The 20,784-nt window shown below is 50.2% G+C and overlaps 1 protein-coding gene across 3 annotated transcripts in view; it reads right to left on the bottom strand.

Annotated features, from left to right (window-relative positions):
- The window catches only part of ZC3H18 (zinc finger CCCH-type containing 18), a 61,565-nt gene that overhangs the window by 4,770 nt on the left and 36,011 nt on the right, over window positions 1-20,784 (bottom strand). For all 3 annotated transcript variants that reach the window (XM_063111988.1, XM_063111986.1, XM_063111987.1), the window contains 5 exons: window positions 6,701-6,892; window positions 5,735-5,860; window positions 2,755-2,856; window positions 992-1,135; window positions 383-448 (listed from right to left, as the gene is read on the bottom strand). In XM_063111988.1, coding sequence (XP_062968058.1) covers window positions 383-448; window positions 992-1,135; window positions 2,755-2,856; window positions 5,735-5,860; window positions 6,701-6,892 — 630 coding nt within the window. The remainder of the gene's footprint in view (window positions 1-382; window positions 449-991; window positions 1,136-2,754; window positions 2,857-5,734; window positions 5,861-6,700; window positions 6,893-20,784) is intronic.

Raw genomic sequence — 20,784 nt, forward strand, 5'->3', positions numbered from 1 at the left:
GTGCAGGCCTGCCCAGCCCGTCCATACAAAGGGCACGGACAGAGGACACAAAGGGTACAGGACTCTCCCAGTCTGCTGGAAGCTCCCGCTTCCTCTGCCACCTGCGGGTGCTCTGTGGAGTAGGGAGGGCATCTGTCGCCAGCAGCAGGGGAGGCCCCTCCTCTGGAGGCTGAGCCCTGGACTCCTGGACCTGGGCTGAGCCTCCCTGTGTGTGTATCAGTTAACCTCCTTCTCTGTGACACAGCCAGTGCAGCCAGCCTTTCACTGCCCCAAGGTGACTCAAACTTAGAGGAGCTGCGAGCACTGGCCACAGACTGCCTGAGGGAGAAACCGAGGCATGGCTGGTGGCAATGACTGGACCCAGAGAAAAGCCAGCAATGACCTGGAGCGGGAGCTGGAGCCGCTGAAGCTGCTGCCGCTGCCGCTGTGGCTGCCGCTGAGAGTCCGCCTGCAACACAAGCACAGAGCGCGCTCAGAAGGCCACGCTCGCCCCGGGACAGAGGCCCTGGCCCAGACACATGGCCACGAGAAGTTCACTGCTGCTCACTTGGAACAGTGCATGGTCTATTTTCTTTTAGGTGTAACTTTTTCTTAAAATAAAAAACTCTAAATATCACAGGAACGTTTATACAGGTCCCTCTCAGAGCTCAGACATGGGAGCTGCTGTCTCCTGCACCAGCCGCTTTTCTCCAGGGAAGATCCTGGAGTCAGGGGCCTTCCACACCATCCTCTCCCCAGGGTCCTGGGACGTGTGGAGGAGAGAAGGGGTTCATTCCTCCCATCATGCTCCAGGGAAACAGGCTCAGCGAGGGTATGTGACTGGCCAAAGTCACACAGGTTAGGGGAGGGAGGCTTCCTGGTGGGGGCTTGGCACGCTGGGCTGTCACTTTGCCTTGGGCACCCTCCCACCCCCGACTCTAGACTTGCGCCTGTTTTGTTGTGGCACTAAAGACATGAGAAACCCCATGAGGATTGAAGCTGGAGCGCTCACCTCCGGGGGGGGGTCCTGGCTTGGCGCTCCTTCCTCCTGGCTTCCCGAGGGTCCCCTGGTTTGGCGGGCTCAGGGACAGGAGCAGTGGTTTTGGCAGCCTGAGGGGGGGCTGGAGGCGGGGCCAGCTTCTTCACGGACTTCTCTCTGCGATATGGAGGAAGGTTCAGTTGGGGCTGGACTACTTGCACCCATGCCTCACGCTGCTCCCTGCTGCTCCGTGGAATGTCTCCAATGCCACCCAGCATGGTTTCCCTGCTTCCCTTTCTAAGGCAGGAATGGAAGGTGCATCCCGGCAGTGAAGAAATAAACCTATCAGAAGACTCTGACAACACCCACAGCAGGTGGTGTCCCCTTAGGGCTGCGTCTTTGTGTGCTCCTGGGTGAGCAGCAGCTCCCTGGAGACACCCCCCCCCCCCGCCGCCTCCTGTACCCACTTGCCCAGCCCTTGCTGCCAGTGGCCCTCCTATGTTGCCGTTGCACACTCCCGCGTGGGAAGCACACGCCAACAAGGTGAATATTACTGGCAGGAAACATAAAGTAAGTCTCGGGACTGGCCATTTGTCTCAGTTGGTTAGAGAGCAGCCTTGTAACACCAAGGTCAAGGGCCTGGTTCCCTGTACTGGCCAGTGGCCAAAGACAAACGAGTCAACAGTCAGTCAGTCAGTCTTGAGCTAAAGGAAGCTGCTGAGCACAACGTCGAGGGCAAATCTCAAGTCAGTGCTGGGAACAGAGCACGGCCAATATGCCTTCTGCAGGGCTCTTGTCGCATAGTGCTCAGGAGCAGTGACAACAGGCAAAGCAGCCGCTGCTGGGCTGGTGGGGAGCAGAGTGGGCACATGATGTTAAAACTCATCAAATGGTACATTTAAATGGAGCAGGGCACTAAATGTAATTGTTCCTCAATACACCAGTTGATTTTCTCACTTTTCTGAGGCCTGTTATTTAAGGACAAAACCCCTGTAGCATGGAGCTACTTGATGCCCCTATGCAGTGGGTGCTGGACTATTTCCTGCTGAATAACAAACATAACAAATCAAAAAGCGGAGCCAGCACTGGCTTCACACTTGCCCAGGCAGGGTCCAGTGTCTGCTCAGGTGCGAGGCTGCCTACCCGCAGGTATCAGCAAGAGCCACACTGGGTCATTTAAATGCTGACACCTGTGCGTTCAGCAAAGCTGCAGGAGAAGCGGATCACACTGCGAGTCCAGAGGCTGCACGTCACGCGTCTCAATGCTACATAACAAGCAACCCTAAGCATCCAGCTCCTCCGGGTGCTGCTTCAGTCACAGCCATTAGGAAGGACTGACGTGACCAATTCTGGGAAGCAGCAAAGGTGAACAGCAGATGGAACCTCACAGGGTTTTGCTCTTTTCTACAAGGTAGACACAGCCACGTGGCTGCCTGCCCCAGAGCATGGGGGAAACCACCATGCCAGCTGCAGCCCCAAACCCAACAGCCTGTGCGATGGCTGTGGGGACAACGGCAGCAGTGCCCAACACTGATGGAGCGTCACTGCTGTGGCGCTTTCCTAACGGAACCTCCAAGGATCTGCCATCTGGCAATCTACAGGCAGGGTGCCACACAGAGGCACAGGCCACCAAGTCCACACCCTCGAGAGGTGAGACAAGGGTCTCAGCCCAGCACCTTCCCCCACTTTCCAGGGGCCACGTCCACAGCCACTGAGGCCTCTCCACCTCTGTGGTCACCAATATGACACACGAGACAGATGAGGGAAGCTGGTGCCCCCCCACCCTTGCAACTTACCCTGCTTTCCCAGGAGGCGGGGCCAGCTCCCCCTTGGTTCTCACAGGTCTGTGGGGCGAGGGTGTTGGAGAGGGGGATGGGGATGAGGAGAAGGACCGGGACCTATGGAGCAAACACAGGTGTTAGGAGGAGTCTGGTGTGATCCAGCCCAAGCCCACCTCCCCAGACCCCCAGAAAGTACCACCTCGAGCTTCTACACATTTGCCTCAGATTTAAACTCGGTTCAGACCACTGTGGCATGTGCCAAGAACACATGTCCAGAACAGAAAGGAGGGTGCTGAAGGGGCAGTCAGCTCCACACGGGGGCCCCGGTGTACATGTGAGCGTGTGGGACTGGAGATCACAGGCTTGACTTGACATCCACGGGCCAAGGTGGCCTTGGGCGGAGCAGGGGACTTGAGAGACCCAGAAGGCTGGAAAGTGGTGGGGGAAAGTGAGGTGTGGCCCCAAGCACCACAGGACAGGTCAAGCCCAGGTTGGCAAGAGCAGGAGACAGAGGCCATGCACAGAGGTGATGGTGGCAGGACTCAGGGCTGGCTTGACCCAGGGAGGGAGAGCAGGGTGATGAAAGTGCCTAGAGGCGGAGCTCTGGTGGCATGGTCAGAGCCTGCCACCCCTGGGAGCTCCCCGGTTCAGTGACTCTGACCCTGTCCCAGGACAGGGTCTTGGAGCAACCCAGGGTGGCACCCGTGAAGCAGGAGGGTGGAAGGTGCAAGGGCCAGCCTGTTTCCCCCCCTTGAGCACCGCTGTGGGGGATTTTCAGTATTTCCAGCCTGGCAGCACCAGCAACTGAAACAAGGAGGTCAGGCCCTCGCAGTCACACACGCTGCAATCTTTAAAGACGAATCTCGCAGGAGAACTGCGTCTGTCCTCGCCACCGCACGCACGCCTCACTTTGCTGGGCCACCCACCATGGGAGGAGCAGGAAGGGAGCCCAGCCTGAGGGAACCTCCAACTGTGCATGGCAGCATCGCCAGCCCAGGAGACCCTCCTCCCTGTCTGCTCCTCGGAAAGGGCCTCTGCAGCTCAGCTCCAGTGAAAACAGCTGCAGAGCCTGGGCCTGGACCCCAGCGCAGAGGACCCCGCACCCGTGGTCCAGCTCAGCAGCCAGCAGGGGTCTCGAACACAACTGGGGGGGCCACGTAGCTAAGCAAGGTGCGCCTACCTCTGCAGAAACGCCTAAGCTGCTGCTGTGAGGACGTGATGGTGCCACGACGGAGCTCACAAGAGAAGCCAAGCGGCTTATTCAGAAGTGGCTGATGGGAAGGCCAGTGCCCCTAGGTGTCCCCTGTATGTGAGAGAGCCACACCTCCCTCTCCTCCTGCACGTCACTGAGCTGAAGGGCCAGTGAGCACCCGAGGAGTGAACCTGCCAGTCCTTGTTCCTTTGCCCCTTGGCTGGGGTGTCCCCCATCTCAGGTGACAAGGTTGCCATGGGGCTTTCCTCCCAGTCTCTCCTCCCAGGATCATCAACTGAACACACAGAGCAAAAATCACTTATAGTTGCCACCCGAACCCATCAATGTGACTTCACATTTCTAAAATTTCCAAACTTCTCAGCTTGATCTGAAGGCTTTTTCCCACACCTTGCCAGCCATGTTTCCTAAATGAAGCTCCATGCAGAGTTCCTCCCGTCTCCGCGCAACAACCCTGACAGGAGGCACCCCCGAGTGCCTGTGTCAACCTGTCTGCGCTCTGGTCCTACCAACATCGCAGCAGGACATTGAGGCCCACGCACCCACAGCTGGCACTCGGGTACACTTAGAAGGCCCATGTCTTGTTCACAGCTGCCTGCTGCTCTAAGATCCAACATCTGTGGAAAACAGGTCCCTACACAGGAGTGTAATGCACTCCCGTTTGTTCTGCACCCACAAAATATGTCAACTTGACATCAGATTCAACAGCTTCTAGGATCCCTTATTGCTGCTTTCTAATTTTCTCTATAACTGTGTCTGTCCTCAAGTAAGATGTCTGTTGGGAAGGGGTGCTAGTGGGTGGGACAACAGACCACCCTAAAATGGACTGGTCAGCTTTACTCCAAGACATCTGGCGATAAGCAACGGGGGGGTATGGGGGACTGCGTGTGATTCTCTGGTCAACCCCTGGGACTAAATGCCCCCCACCCAACCCACCCTGCTAGCTCTCTTGGGGTGTCATGCTGTATTTTTCTATGACTTACCCGGACTAGGCCTGAAGTGACACTGGACTGGGAGAGGGCCCAGGCGGAGCAGAAGCTACATGGGGGACTGTCATGGAGGGAGCGGCCCATGTGCTAGCCCACTGCACACCCTGCCCTAGCCTTCCTCTGGTCCTGGATTTTTCTTCTCCCAACTGAGGAAAAGGAAAGGGAGTGGGTGGGGCTTCCCACACTGGCAGAGTGTGGCAGAAAGGGACTACATTGGCGGGTGTTCCTGTGGGCAGGACAGGGGACATGGAAGGCCACATTTTTGCTGGCAGAACTCAGCTTAACCAATGACTATTTTTTGTATCCAAATGACAACCAAGGACTGTCTAAACAAAGTTGTTTGAAGCTTCTAGATGGTGTAAATGTTTCTGTATCTGTGCCGTGCTATGTCACCAGCCACATGCGGCCAACAAGCGCTTGAAATGTGGCTCGCGCCATCTCAGCAAGCAGCCCCTGCAATGGATGGGGCAGTTCCAGAGGCCGTGCCTGGAGGTGCCCCCTCCCCAACTGCAACCCACTCGACAGGCCAGCGGCAGCTCTGCCTCTGGATCGCTTCTTCAGCGGGCACTCCAGCACTCGTGGTTTATGCTATCTGGAGTCTCACTGCGTGTCATTCTTCAGAATTCACTGTTAGACATGTAACTTACTGACACTGTTTTGAAACAAGTACTTAGAACAACCATCAAGACGAAGTCTGTCACTAGTGGCCGGCAAACGTGCTATGATGCGAGGCACGTCAAGAGGAGCTGTGCGCGTGCACTTGCTGTTGGGCCCCAGCCGGGCCTCGGGCACATACCTGGACCGGCTGCCTGAGAACGAGCTGTGTCTGGAAGACCGGCTAGAGTAGGAGCTGTATGATGAAGACCGGGACCGGGACCGGGATGAGCCGGAGCCAGAGTAGGACGATGACCGTGAAGATGACCTGGAGAAGCGGAGAAGGGAGCGGAAGACAGGTGAGAAGACTTTCACGCCCCTGCAGGTCCCATGCTGAATGTGGTGTCCTTTAGTGCAGACCTGGATGGCACAGCTACACACTTGTTCACAGACACACATGCATGGACACGCACACACACCACCTTTGGACATGAGGACATGCTGTAGTCCAACCCCTCTGGTGCAGAATTGTGTTTAGAAACTGAGCCCCAAGTAATGGGTGTGCCCACTATCATGGTGACCCAGCACCTGGCCTAGTGGACAGAGCTGGGTGTGTGCACACAACCCTTGCATGCATGTCTGTGTATTTCTCTGTCCATATGTGTGCACTCTGAACACAATGGGGTCCATCTGGCCCCCCTGCCATCTCTAACTCTGTCCTTGGGCAGTGAGACCAGCTCTCATTGCCCACGACCCACCTCCTGGTGTGTTCAGACACAGAACACACACAGAGTTTCAGCGCTACTAACCCAAGCTCCCCAGAGAAGGAGGCTAACTAATTACAGGATTTGAGCACTGTTCTCCCAGTCTGCAGCCCACAGCATCCCACAGGGACCTGGATGAGCTCCTCCAGGTGGCCGCATTGGGTTGCCACATCCTGGCTGATCTTCACTGTCTATTCTGGAGGCTCTAACATCAGTCCTATCTGGTGCTGATGTTCTTTGCTGAATAACAAATGCCTGTTTAGTTCTACTGACATTTCCTCAGGTAATGACTCCACAGGAGAAACGGTCTGGCCAGGGTGTCCCCAACCTGACCTGGTGAGAGGACGTGGCCATGGGGTCAGTGGGGTGTTTAACCAGCCATGTACACAAGCTGGCTTCTCTACCTGGAGGAATTGGACGCAGAGGCAGAAGAAGCTGATGTTTTTCGACGCCTGCGTGCCCGGCTGGGAGAGACCGACAGCCCAAGCTTCTTCTTGGGAGACTTGGATCGGCGCCAGGGGTCCTTCCACTCATCAGCACGCTTCACCTGCGGCCCTGCAGAGGCGGCCTCCTTCTTTGGTGGCTCAGCTTGACGGCTAGAATCACATAGGGGTTAGCAACTCTTGGCACCTTCTGTTTCCCAGCAATGCTGTTTGGGTGAAAGGAATTGGGAGGCGAGATTATTATTCAACTGGCTTATTTAAGGAATTCCCGAAAAATAAAAGGTCATATACAAGAGGTAATAGATGTTTCACTTACAAAATTTATCATTAATGAGACAAGCAGAGACCTCTCTATAAAAGGTCTCAACTTAAATGTCTCTTTTTCAGGGAAACGTCTCTATTTCTCCTTAACCATTATGGTAATTACTTTCTTGGGTGTCATTACTTAATTTCTATCTTCCCGACGATACTATCAGCTCTGGGAGGGACAGAGACAGAGTCTGCCTTGTCCAACATTGTGTCTCTAGCACTGTCACATAGCAGGTACCTAACATTTATGAAATTAAAAAAACAAAAATTACTTTTTGTTTTGAAATACAATAAAAGACTTGTGAATTTACAAACCCAAGCCTTTAATATTTTCTTTGTTCTTTAACTTATGTTTAAAGAGACTGGTTTAATTGCATCTAGTGAGCCAGAGAGGATCCTGATTACACCCCTGAAAAAAGCTGAGAGCAATGAGAGAGCCACAGGCCCTCCTACGGGACGGCCGCCAACCTCAAGTGTCAGGAAGAGGCTGGCAGGTGAGAAGGAGGCAGTGAAGAGCAATTTCTTGAAGACCCCAAAGGGGCTTGTGGAAGTGGTAATCACAGGTGGGCACACGAGATCAACTGGAAACGAGTCACAGACCTAAAGTGAGAGCCAAAAACAAACTCTGTGGTGCTGAGCAGGCCACATGGTGGGCAGGAACACACCAATGCCACTGAGGCTGGTCTCAAGAAGCCAGGAGACGACCTTGGCCACTCAGAGGGCAGGGGAGCAACAGGGCTGGGAGGAGACAGGTCAGCCAGTCCTGCATTTATAACTCCTGCCCATCCTCGCCCCAAGAGCTCATGGTGGGGAGCACAGGAGCACAGAGAGCTCAGAAGAGTGGCCCAGGGCCCAGTGGCATGTCTGCTTGGAGGAGGGAGGATCAGCACCAAGTCAGGGACACCCTACACACCGGAAATGTTCCGTAAACCCAACCACACCCACTGAAAAACGACCCAAAACTCAGGGCCACAGAACTAATACCAAAGTAGTCTTAAGTTCAATCACAATTTGAGAAAAATGGAAAATATAAATGAGAAGATATCTGCTGATCCTGTGAAGTCTACACTGTTAGTAAAATATAGACTATATATTTTTTAAAAATCATAAAAGTTCATTTAAAATTTCTGGAAAATACATGAAGTAAAAGTAAGAAGATAGAAGTCACCTGTCCCCTCACTGTCCAGGTATGGCCACTGCTTGGCATCTCTGTGCACCTCACTTTTCAGGATGAACGCACACACGCTTCAAATTAAGCACAACTGTGACCTGCTTGGTGGGCTGCCCGGCCGACACTGGGGTATGTTTCCCATCACTCATTTGCTAAGTTGTGGTCTTTCTCGACTACATAATAATTCACTGTCTGATGCTACATAATCTAAATATTTCTATACTGTTGTTTCTTTTTAAAAACACAAATAATATTGAAATGGCCCTTTTTAATGTAAAAGTTTGTGGACATCTCATTGTTTTTAGGGCCAACTCCTAAGAGATGGAATTAGAGTGTGAAAGGAGATGAACATTTTACAGGATCTCGGTAATTGGTTAAATATTTTCCCTGGAAGTGGACCCAAGCAGCGTGAGGGCACCCATTCTGCCTCACTCTCAACAATCAGTTAAAGACACCACCCAGACCGAAACAAACAAGCCAAAAATTCTGGCAACTGCATAAATAAAACATGGCTTCTCATTTGTTTAAAATGCATCTTTGGTGACTGGTGAGGCTCTGTCCTGCTTCTTAGCCGCCTGCATCTTTTAAAGTTGTCCAGTCTTCTTTACCAGTTTTCTAATGAGCCATGTCTACATGGTGGAGTAAGTGGAACTCTTACTGTGCTGTATCTTCCCAGGCCATCTGCCTTTCTGTTGTGTGGTGGACTGACAAGACCTTAATGTTTTCATACAGTCAAACTGATTGAGTCCTCATCCTCTGGGGCGGCTTTCCCTTACGCTCAGGAAGTTCTTCTGGATCCTCAGTCACACTCACTTGAACTTTTCTTCTAGTTGTCTATAGTATCTGTCTGTCTTTTTATTTTTACCACTGACCTATACAGAGAACTGAACTGAACTTGACCTTGGTGTTACAAGGCCGAGCTCTAACCTGCTGAGCTAACTGGCCAGCCCTCTCTCTCTTTACACCCTACTCTGTATCTATCTGGAATTCATCTGTTTTGGTATATGGTGTGTATGGTATGGTATGACGGGAGGTCCACATTCGTTCCCAACCAGTTACTTCTGAGGCACGGCAGGCCAGCCTCCCCTGCCTCATGATCTGTGATATCAGCTTTGATGACAATAAATTCTTAACTCTGAGGGGACTGCTCATGGGCTATGCTCTCCCATTAGTCTATCTTAGACTCTCATACTAGAATCATACCTGCACACAGGTCTACCATATATTTAAAACCCCCAATACACTTGATTTTCAGAGATTCCTTGGTGTGTCCTGCCTGTGTTCACCCACAGAGCAACTTCAGCAGCATTGTGCCACGGGCTGCTCTCCAACCCCACTGGGCTTCAGATTAGATTATTAAACTTACTAACAGTATCTCACCATTAATTCTAGTCTTCTTTTATGGTTGTCAATAAAGAATAATAGTTTTCTTCATAAAAGGTCCTGCCTTTAAAAATTTTTTCTTTTCAAGATTTTTTAGTTTCTGTGTTACTGAGAATGGGAGTCTCCATGACCAGTATCTTGTTTACACCTGGCTTTGCTGTGATCAGCACCTACTGATATTACATGCTGACATGAAAACCACTTCCTGTTTGTATTTCCAGGACTTGTATTTAATCAGCCAGCCAGTCGGGAAGGACCGTGACTACCATCTACTAAGAATCGGCCGAGAGCAACGTCCAACACTTAAAGCTGCCCAAGGCACACTATATCGAGGCTAAGTGCCTGTGTTCTCAGCCCAAAACCTCGAGGGTTATTGCCACATCCAGGTGTCCTCTGGAAAAGTAACCCAGGAAGGAAGTGAACACCCGTCTGATGGTTTCACCTGTCACAGGCCACTAGGTAGTGGCTTTCATCTTTATTCTTCCTGTATATTCTTGTTCTAAAAACTCAACAGGAAAGGGGACATCTTGGTCGCTGGGCTTTTCATTAGTCACCAGGGGGTGCAGTGGTGCAGCCCCCTAACATGGGAGAGAGAGACGAACAGAAGTCAAGGCAGCGATTAGTGGCCACCCTCTTCTCTGGATGCAGATGTGACAGCACCCAAGCCCCTGTTGTAGTAAGTGAGGCAGAAAAGAGCATGCCCGCTTGTTCTGCTCACAGCTTGGAAAGCACACCACGCTGCAGGGCAGGCCAGGGTGGCTCATCTGCCCTCTTTTGGAGAGCTAGCATGTTCTCCTCAAGAAGAATCCTTCACTCACTGTGGAGACAGTGATACTGGATTTCAAAGTGAACTAGCACGTTGAACGGGGCCAGAATGAGGCTGAGAGGTGTCCCGAAGTCCCTTCTTCTCCAGGTGGGTGCCATGCCTGGGCTGAACATTCTTATCACGGCAGAGCGAGCCCTCTGCAGGCTCAGCCACCAGCGGCACCATCTTCATACTGAAGGAACTGGAACCAGCCCCCATGACCCCATTCAGCAAGTCCATGCTCCCCACAGCATGGCAACGTGGTGACAGTGATTTTAATTTTAAAACTGGAGACAGCCATTTTTATTTCTGACTCACTGTGACAAATGATCTGGCATCTGCTTTACAGTAACAATGTAAAATTTCCTTTAAAAATGTATTTAAGTTTAAAAAGTGAAAATATTTAAAATATGCAAATAAACATCAGGTGTTATCCAGAAAAAAATAGTCATGCAGGTGGCACATGAACTCAGTCAGCCTGGGCTCACTCTGTTGTAAGTCACTTCCGCAGACACCAGAGTCAGAAAGGAACAAGCAGAGCCCCAACTGGTTTCTCTTCCCAGACTGGGGGGCCCAAACCATGGGGAAAAAAAAGGTTTCAGACTTGAACGCACAAAATAAAACATCACAATTTTAATGCTAGATGTTTTGGGAGGAATGAATGAGTGAGCGATCAATAAACAGCTCATTGAGCAACATCACTTGGAAACAATGTCCACGTGATATTGGGGGGAGAAGCATGGCTGAGTATGACCCCATCTCCGCCAAACAGGCGGTCACAGCGGGAGTGCGCCCGGGGAAGCACCAGTGACATGGCACCTGCCTCCAGCCGTAATTCTTCCTTATTTTCTCACTGTTCTTTAGAAAGTTTTCCAAACTTTCCAAAACCACTACATTTTACATTTATTACAGAAAACACCTCAAATATGATTCAAAAATTTTTCTATTTCTGCAAAGAAAATCTTTTAATACTGCTGGCTAGTATAACTGTTTTCAATGACATGTTCTCTTACTCAGGCCCTCAAAGAAGAGGGGAGACCCTCTCTGGCCCAAGGCTGCGGGGGTGAGGGTGGCAGCCAGCAGCTTGCTGCGCAGAGCAACAGCGCTGCGCACACGAGGGAGCCACATGCGGTGGCAGCGGGGCCATGGGAAGCCATGGCTGGAGAACAGGGTGCAGGCGACCTGCCCAGGACCACCACGCTGTCGCCACAGCTGTGCTGTCTGCGTGCCTCAGGCCTCCAGCTGTGGCTGAGAGGCAAGGTGCACTTGTGCCTGAGGCCGCCCACGAAGTCCCAGGCCACAGACCTTCTCTCAGCAGAGGTCAGCCCCTAGAGGACATCCTAATTAGATCTGGAAAACCAGGAAGATAAAAAAAACTAAACCAAACCATAAAACTGCAGGTTTGCCACACTATCCCACAAGTGCCACCATGAAAGCCCACTGTGTGTGGCTTAACTACTTAACAACTAGGGGACACGGATGGGAGGAAACCACTATGAATGAAGAAAGCTGGTTGGGGATGACTTCAGTCAGGAATACCTACTGCACAACTGGGCAAGAACAGATTTGGAATTTACATAAACACTTTTACCCAGGGAAAAACCCTCCAGGTAATCTCTGACCAAGGAAGTGGCTTTCCCTACAGCACAGGAGCACACACTCTTATCCTCCAGGCACCAGCCTTTGTTCAAGGCCACTGGAGACTCTCCAAGGGGCAAAGGCCTGCTGTACTATCAAGGTAAACACTCTGGAAGCAAACAAAAGGCCCCAGGTCAGTAGCAGTGCGTGACATGCCCGGCGTCTCCTGTGAGGAAGTGCAAGGCCTGATGATGCAAGGTGATTAAAGCCGCAAGTGTTTGGAAACCCCGACCTGAGCAGCTGCCAAGTCTACAGACAACGAATTCTATTCTAAAATCAAAAGGGCTATCCATCTAATAAACACAGAAGAACAGGGAATTTGAAGCGTAAGAACTTCCCCCGACTGAACTTGCTCATACTCATTTCTGGAAAACTCATGCTGTGAACATCAATGGCTCAGTAAGCAAAAGATCACATTCTCTGCTTGCCTCCCTTAAAACTGAAAATGGCCCAAAGGGGTCCCAAGCCCCAGCCGTTGGCTTGTGGCTGCTGTGCTGCTCCTGGACTCCTCATGGGTCCCAGCCACTGCCATGCACGTCAATGTCGCTGCCTCTGGGATGATTCACGTCATCCCTGAGGACCATAAGCAGAAGGTCTGTCCACACATCTGATGAGACACACATTCTGCGACTCCTGCCAGCTGAAAAAAACTCTAGAGCCTGAGAATTCCTCCCACCATTTCCCTGGAATGCCTCCAGGCATGAAAATCGGGTGTCCTCCACCCAGGACTGTCATTACCTTTTATGGTCCACCCCAGCTGGATATGGTCCTCCCCCAGTCTCCACCCACTGTTATGTGGCCCTGTCTCAGGGATCTCCATTATGACACAAGACAGAATGTAATATAACTGCCATCTCCTAGGACCATTTCTGTTTTATTTTTTTGGTGGCTGGTTGGTACAGGGTTCTGAACCTTTGACTTTGGTGCTTGGTGTTGTCAGCACCGCACCCTATCTAAGTGAGCTAACCGGCCAGCCCTTCTAGGACCATTTCTCAACTTGTTGTCCCTTACAGAACACAGCAGAAGGTCTGCAACACATGCCAAGTGCACACTCAATCAACAAAATGGAGCAAAATCCCATCCATGTGCTCTGCTTAGGCAGAACTCCCGATGATTCTAGGGCCCAGACTCCAGGTCCTGTAATGGATCAGGGATTTCCTAAGGGCTTGAAAACTTAAAATCTCTGTACAGTAAGAGCTGCCACAGGCGGCAGGTGAGGTTGAAGGTGGGGATGACCATCAGGCTTTCCTTAGTGAGGAGGCACTGCAGACTACAGACCCACCACTTCTATCCACAGATTTTGAAAATGTATTTGAACTTGATCATGAACAAGTACACTGGAGAAAAACATAACTGCTCACAGTGGTGACATGTATTTCCACCCACTTGCATTTTAATTTCTGGAGGAACAGAAAGAAAGAAAAACCATTTGTACTATTTCAAGTGGTGGGCAAGTGTCACTCAGATTTTCTGTTGTTTCAATGGTGAGGGCTTATCACTGAAACACATTTTCTGACACTCCCAAGTCTATCAGCACAGCCTTTGGTTCTCTGCACTTGTACCCTAGAATGGATAGTAGGTGTAACTTTAAACAGAATAACTCAAGTAGGCTCAGTGATAGTTTTTCCAATTCATGATTGCATTTATATATATCTCTATTTATCTATAATTAGACTTTACACAAGATACCACCATTTATCTATTTATCCATCTTTATCAAATGGTGAGCAACTTCTGGAACAGTTCACTGGGTATAGTCAAGAATTTAAAAAAGAGAATATAATTTTCCTCAAAAATGCCCTGGGCACAATAACTTTCTCAGAGCCAAGTAATGCCTACGGTAGATTAAAATGAGAGATTAGAAAGGTAAAATAAGGTTTATTAAATTCTCAATGGAGTTTGTTTTGTGTAACAGAAAGAACATTGACAGTAATGAAAGCTGATCCTACAAATACTGGGGAAATCTAACTTTGAGCAAGCTCCCGCCCTTGGCTCATCAGGAAGCATTCAGGGTGACGACAGGGCAGGAGAGCAGTGGGCGGCCCGGCCCCAGTGCTGCACACACATCCTGCTCCCTGCTGATGGCCGTAGGGGTGTGGTCACTTGACACACTCGGGGCCAGCAGAGGTGCTGTAGGTATAACGTCACAACTTACAACATTCAAATTCATAAAACCATTGAATGCTACCCTGTGGGCGTGCTTACCAAAGGGATGAGGAAAAGGTGGACAGAAGTCCCTGCTGCACAGCTGGGCACTGTGCTGAGCAGGGCCGAAGGAGGGACAGTTACGTTCAAGAAATCAGGGAGGGAAAAAGTTCCAGAGCAAAACCCAACAATTATTTTTGCGAAAAACACAGTGGAGTCTAAAAAACCAGCCAAAGCAGACCTGAGTGGCCCGTCACCCTCTGTGTAACTCAGCCTTGACTTGCCATGCGTGCCAGGATGAGTCCTCCAGCAGGACACACAGACAGCAGTGGGAGGTTAAACTGAACATCAACCCCCAGCCCTGACCTGTCCCTAACCAGAGGTTAGTCCAGAACTGTGTTTATCCTTTTCTGGGAGTCACAAACCCTGTGAAGAAAGAAAGCCGGGCACGTCAGCCTACCCCCAACCAGAGATCCTCAAACTGGCGGAGGAGCAGGCTCATCCCAGTGACAGCATGGGGCCGGCACTCGCTGGATGGGCGCGAACAGGGCACTGGCACACTGAAATGACCGTGACCGTGCCCCCCCAGGCCGCCAGAAAAAAGGCAACTTCAGTGAGAGTGAAACACAGGAGCAGGATGGGCAAGTGCCACCTCCCAGGAGACAAGAGACTTGCAGGTCCAGCCCTCAGGGGCACCAAAAGTTGCAAAGGCAAACCTGAAAGTTTAAGTAAACAGCTTTAAAGATAACACACAACCCAGGCAATTCCTACAGGAAGGTCCCAATTATCATTTATATCTACAATTACATTAATTTGCCTATGCCAAAGAACATCATAATTACCTGTCTCAGCCGTGAGCACACCCAACAGCTTGGCCATAAAGATCAGCAATAGGTTTCACAGAAGGGATTTCCCCTATTTACATGGCTGTATTTTGTAGAATTGGTTGAAAAGTTCTGCTCTAGTCTAAAAACAGCCCCAAGGCTGGCTGGTTAGCTCACTTGGTTACAGTGTAGTGCTGCTTACACCAAGGCCATGGGTTCGGACCCCCATGCTGGCCAGCTGCCAAAACATAAAATAAGATAAAAACAAAAATAGACTAGACACAGGAGTGGGCAAAAGGTCTCAAAAGGCATGATGAGGAAAGGTGAGCCAGGAGGATGGGGACACGAGACTTAACGTAGCAGCTCTGCATCCAGGCCATGAGACATGGACAAGCGGCCAGAAACTCCTGAAGGAGGCTCCCATGGGGCTGAGCTCAAAGTGAAGCAGCTTGGCGGGTGCAGAAGAACCACAGAAAAGACGTGTGCTGGGCTGGGGATAAGAAAAAGAAGGAGCTCCCCAAAGAGCAGGCGAGTGTTGCACGCTGGCCACCAGATAGTGTAGGGCAGCACCGCCCGCCTGGGAGCCCTGGCACCCTCCCTCCCACGGCAGCACCCAGATGGCACCCAGCTCTCAACTCCATGCGGAGCACCCGCACCTCCCTCCCTGGAGGGAAGAGTCATGGAGCATCTGGGGGTAGATAGCCCTTGCTGGCTGCAGACCGAATGCAAGAGTAACTGCACTTTCTGAAAGTCTGTTATTGCTGCCTCTGATGTACGTGCATCACAGCTCCCTGCAAGTCATATTCCCAGTGGACATTCTCCATCATACTGCAGAGGTCCTCATTTATGTTCTGCTCAGGAGCTGAAGACAAATTCTTCCCAAATAGCTCTCTCTGAAAAGAACTGTCATTCTCCTATTTTAGGTGAGAAAAGTTCTTTCTATGCACGTGATAATTAAAAATTCCCCACCTGTCAAAGGCCAACCCACTCTTAAAAGGGAGATCACATATATGTATTGCTGCAAGAGAAATTCAGCTACTCCTGAAAGAGTGGCCACGCCAGTTCTGTCTGATAGAGGAAACAGGAGCACTGTGCTGGAAATTCTGCTCTGGTGAAACCCCATCTCTTTAGGCAGGGAGCAGGGCTGGCGGGGTTCCAGGAGGGTGATCAGAGACAAGACTGGAGACTCCCAGCACCCAGGAGCCATGCTGGATAGGGATCAGGTGACAGAGAAGTCCCAGCCCTGCTGAAGGCAGCTAGGTGACGGCAGTGGGTCACAAGCACAAGCGAGTGCTGTGGGAAGAAAAGACAAGGGATGTGAGCCAGACAGAAGGGGGATGAGCCAGGCCAGAAATGGGTGCAGAAGTGGCTCTGCCTAGGGCGGTGAGAAGACGCGCATCTGACTTTATGAAGAGCTCACCTAGTCCCAACTGCCTCGACTCCAACTGAGTTCAGACCAGACCAGAGAGCATCTGAGTTCCTGCTGACTCCTCCCCACCAATGCTGAAATCCACTGCAGTGTAAAACTGCGGATTCAGAGGCTATTGATCTGTGATCTGCTACTTGGTGGCCAAGCCAACAACTGCTACCACCTTCAGAAGACTCCTTTGCATCCATGATGTACTTTCCTCTGGAGAGGTCAAAGCAGCACTAGAAACAAAAATAGGCACTCAAGTCCTATATGTGCTCTCCTGTCCCTCAACTCAATAACTTGTGGGACACAGCAGAAAACACAGCTGACCCCAGGCACGGCTGCCCTCCACTCTGCACTTTGACTGCATACTCCTGTATATAAAAAATGTCCTGAGTTGGGAAAATCTACTTGATTCAGAAGAGTTCCCCAGCTTCCTGGAAACAAGCAGGATATGTTAGCAGGAGCTGGGGAAGGGGTTGTATGGCCAGAGTAATTATGCTCATAAACCACAAAAATGGACTTGCTGATGTGACTCATGAACCCACAGAGTTCCATGGCAGAGTGAGCTTCGACTTGGACCTCACATGGTCACCAGCCTTTCTGTGTGTCTCTGCCTCTAAGACCACGGATCTGGACAGGCATAAAAACAGAGCCACTTCATGAATCTGGAAAACAGATTGAGCTAATTCTGTTTGCAGAAGTCAATCTGCAATCTTATCAGATCTCCAACACTCAACTGCGTCCCATAAGGTAAAAATGCAGGCTGCTACCACATCCAAAACCACTGACGCAGTCATCAAATGCTGGTGCGCACCAGCTCTGTGCTGGGCTCTGGGACAGGCACCAGACTGAGGTGTCAACAAAACAGATGACTGCCCTCCAGAGGTGACACACTGGAAGGGAAACAGACAATGACTGGTAAGTCAGGGTAATGAGAGCTGTGCAGAGTGGGAAAGCAGGATGGGAGGACAGGGGTGAGTGGGAGACCCCCTCAGTAGGGGACAGAAACAAAGCCCTGGAGGTGGCAAGGGACAGCCTTGCAGGCAGAGGGAAAGCTGAGGGCCTCGTCATCCCAGCGGTGGTCCCAGTGGAGAATGCAGGCCCAGGACTGAATCCACCTGGAAATGCTGTGCATTTTAGTGGAAAGGGCTTCTTTCAAAAAAGGGCTTAAAATAGCCCAGGAAGAAGTGCACATTGTCAAGGCTGGTTCAGCTGTTTGAAGGACTATATAGACTTCGAAATGACGTTAAGAGTGATGCTGTGACGTGAAAAGATTTGTCAATGCAGTCTTGTAAAGAATGAACTCTCTCAATACATTTAAACATGTGATTCATTCTAAATGTTCTTTAAGAACATTGTTTTGTCCAGTGTTAGGAAAGCAAGAAAGAATACAGCATGTTTAGGGAGGTCAATCCATTTGATGTGGAGGATGAAAACAGACTAAACTGGCACTATTGCAACTAAGCATACTGCTAACCCCTAAGTAACCTTAAAACGAAAGACAGAAATCCTGAGAGTTTGCTTTCAGAAACACAACTGATATGAGAAATGGCATCGTCCAGTCCTGTGGACAAGCCATGGGGACAAGAGGCCTGTTTCCATTCTCTGGTGGATGGCAAGCCCTTTCAGAGCTGGAACCACACATTCTGAAGGCTCCAGCCCAAGACTCTGGGGTGGTGGGGCCACTCCACAGCCCAAGACTGTGGGTCCAGTGGAGGCCAGCTTTACTGGCAGGTGTAGGCCAAAACTTGGATTGTTATGAGATCTGAATGAAAAGAAAACACACCTGCAGCCCATGGACCTATGAAGAGTCTTGGGCCATTTCCTAACAGGGAGCTCTCGAACCCCTCCCTGCGTTTTGCCCCAGTGGGTCGGGCTGACACAGGGAGTCCTGGGATGAAGCCACAGCTGTCACTTCACAGTCTATCTTGGTCCTTATTAAGCTTTTTACAGAAGATCTTAAAACTTCATCCAGTCAAACATGGAAAGACATCACGCTCATGGATGGAAAGACTTAATATTGTTACAATGGGCAATACTCCCAAATTGATCTAGATTTAATAAATCCCATTTAAAATCCCAGCTGCCTCTTTTTGGGCAGAAATTTACAAGTTGATCCTAAAATCATATGGAAATGCAAGAGACTCAGCATGGCCAAAACAATCTTAAAAAATAAAAAAGTTGGAGACTCAGATGTCCTGATTTCAAACTTCAAGCAAAGCCACAGTAATTAAGAGGGTGTGGTGTTGGTGTAAGGGCGAACGCATAGACCAATGGAAGAGAACTAAGTCCAGAAATAAACCCATATATTGTCACTTGATTTTTGACAAAGGTGCCAAGACCATTCAATAGTGAAAAAAGTATCTTCAGTGATTGGTGCCGGGAAACTGGCTATCTACACGCAGAAGAACAAAGTTGAACCCTACCTTATGTCACATATAAAAAATTAACTCAAAATGCATCAGAGATCTGAGTGTAAGAGCTAAAACTATAGAACTCTTAGAAGACAACACAGGAATAAATCTGTGACCTTGGATTTGGCAATGGTTATCTTAGATGTGACACCAAAAGCACAAGCAATGAAACAAAAAATAAATTGAAATTTTGTGCTTTTAAGGACATCGTCAGAAAGTAAAACAACACCTGTATAATGGGAGAACGTATTTGCAAATTAGACATCTGATAAGGGACTTGTATCTGGAATATATAAAGAACTCCTATAAATGAATAATAAAAAGATAACCAAGTTAAAATATCGGCAAAGGATCTGAATACATATTTTTCCAGAGAAGATATACAAATGGCCAAGAAGCATATGAAAAGATGCTCAATATCATCAGCCACTGGAAAAATGCAAATCAAAATAAGGAGATCCACCTTGCACCTGCTGAGATGGCCACAATAAAAGACAGATGATAGCATGTGCTGATGAGGATGCAGAGATCAGAACCTTCACACACTGCTGGTGGGAATGTAAATTGGTGTGGCTATTTTGGAAAACAGTCTGGCAGCTCCTCGAATAGTTGAACACAGAATTACCATATGACCCAGCAATTCCACTCCTAGGTGTACACCCAAGAAAAACAAGAACTTACGTCTACACAAATGTTCACATTCACAACAGCCAATAGGTGAAAACAACCAATGTTCATCAGCAGATGAATGGACAGACAAAATGTGGTCCATCCACAGAAGTTTTTACTCAGCCATAAGAAGGAATGAAGTGCTCCTATATGCTACAACATGGACGAACCTTGAAAACTTTACCCTAAATGAAAGAGCATGTATTGTATGATCCCATGTACATGAAATGTCCCGAGTAGGCAGATCCAGACACAGAAAGACAGAAAGGAGACGGGGGGGGGGGGGGGCAGAAACTGGGGAGGTTTGGGGAAAGCGGGAAGTGACTGCTGATAGGCACGAGATTTCTTTTTGGGAGATGAAAGTATTCTACAGCTGATTGTGCTGATGGCTGTTCAACTGTGCGAATGTACTAGAAACCCCTGAATTGCACATTTTTTTTTTGGTCTTTTTGTGACCGGTAAGGGGATCGCAACCCTTGGTGTGGTGTCGCCCACACCGTGCTCAGCCAGTGAGCGCACCGGCCATTCCTATATAGGATCCGAACCCGCGGCGGGAGCGCCACTGCGCTCCCAAGCGCTGCACTCTCCCGAGTGCGCCACGGGGCCGGCCCTGAATTGTACATTTTAAATGCGTACACTGGTACACACATGAATTACATCTCAATAGAGCTGTAAACACACACACATACCCACACTTCACCCAGTTCTGGTTCTCTAATGAGGACCATCCATTCTGCTCTAGTATTCAAGTACGTTCAGGGAGGCGCAGGAGGGGCCTATCTCTCTGGCCTTTGCTGGGGTCTCTGCTCTGCCTCCCACAGAGCCCACACCAGTAGCACTCACGCCAGCCCTGCTCGCCATTCTGCCACCAGAGCGCCTTGCTGCAGCCAGCAAGGCTGACGCCCTGCAGGAAACAACTTCCTGGCCCTGGCTAGATGTGCTCTGGGATTCAGAACTCTCCTGATTTAGGTCAGTAACATGGTGCACACTGCGTGCAGTACACGACCTGCAGGTTACACCTGGGGCAGCTCCTACACCTTGAGGCAACTGTGTGTGTTTTCATGCTGTTTCTGGTGGGATCAAGAAGAATGAGAACAGCCTCCAACAGCTCAGGCAGATGCTGAAGCCCCAGGAGATTCACAGCAAGACCCTGAGTTAGGAGAGGTCTGGGGACTGAGGGCGTGGGCTGTATGTAGCAGAAGAGGGCCACGCGGGCCACAGGGACCAGCATCAGAGCTGCAGGCGGGAGCCCCTCCTCCCAGAGCCCTGGCCT

The sequence above is a fragment of the Cynocephalus volans genome, chromosome 10 (genome assembly GCF_027409185.1).
Source record: "Cynocephalus volans isolate mCynVol1 chromosome 10, mCynVol1.pri, whole genome shotgun sequence".
Taxonomy (NCBI): Eukaryota; Metazoa; Chordata; class Mammalia; order Dermoptera; family Cynocephalidae; genus Cynocephalus; species Cynocephalus volans.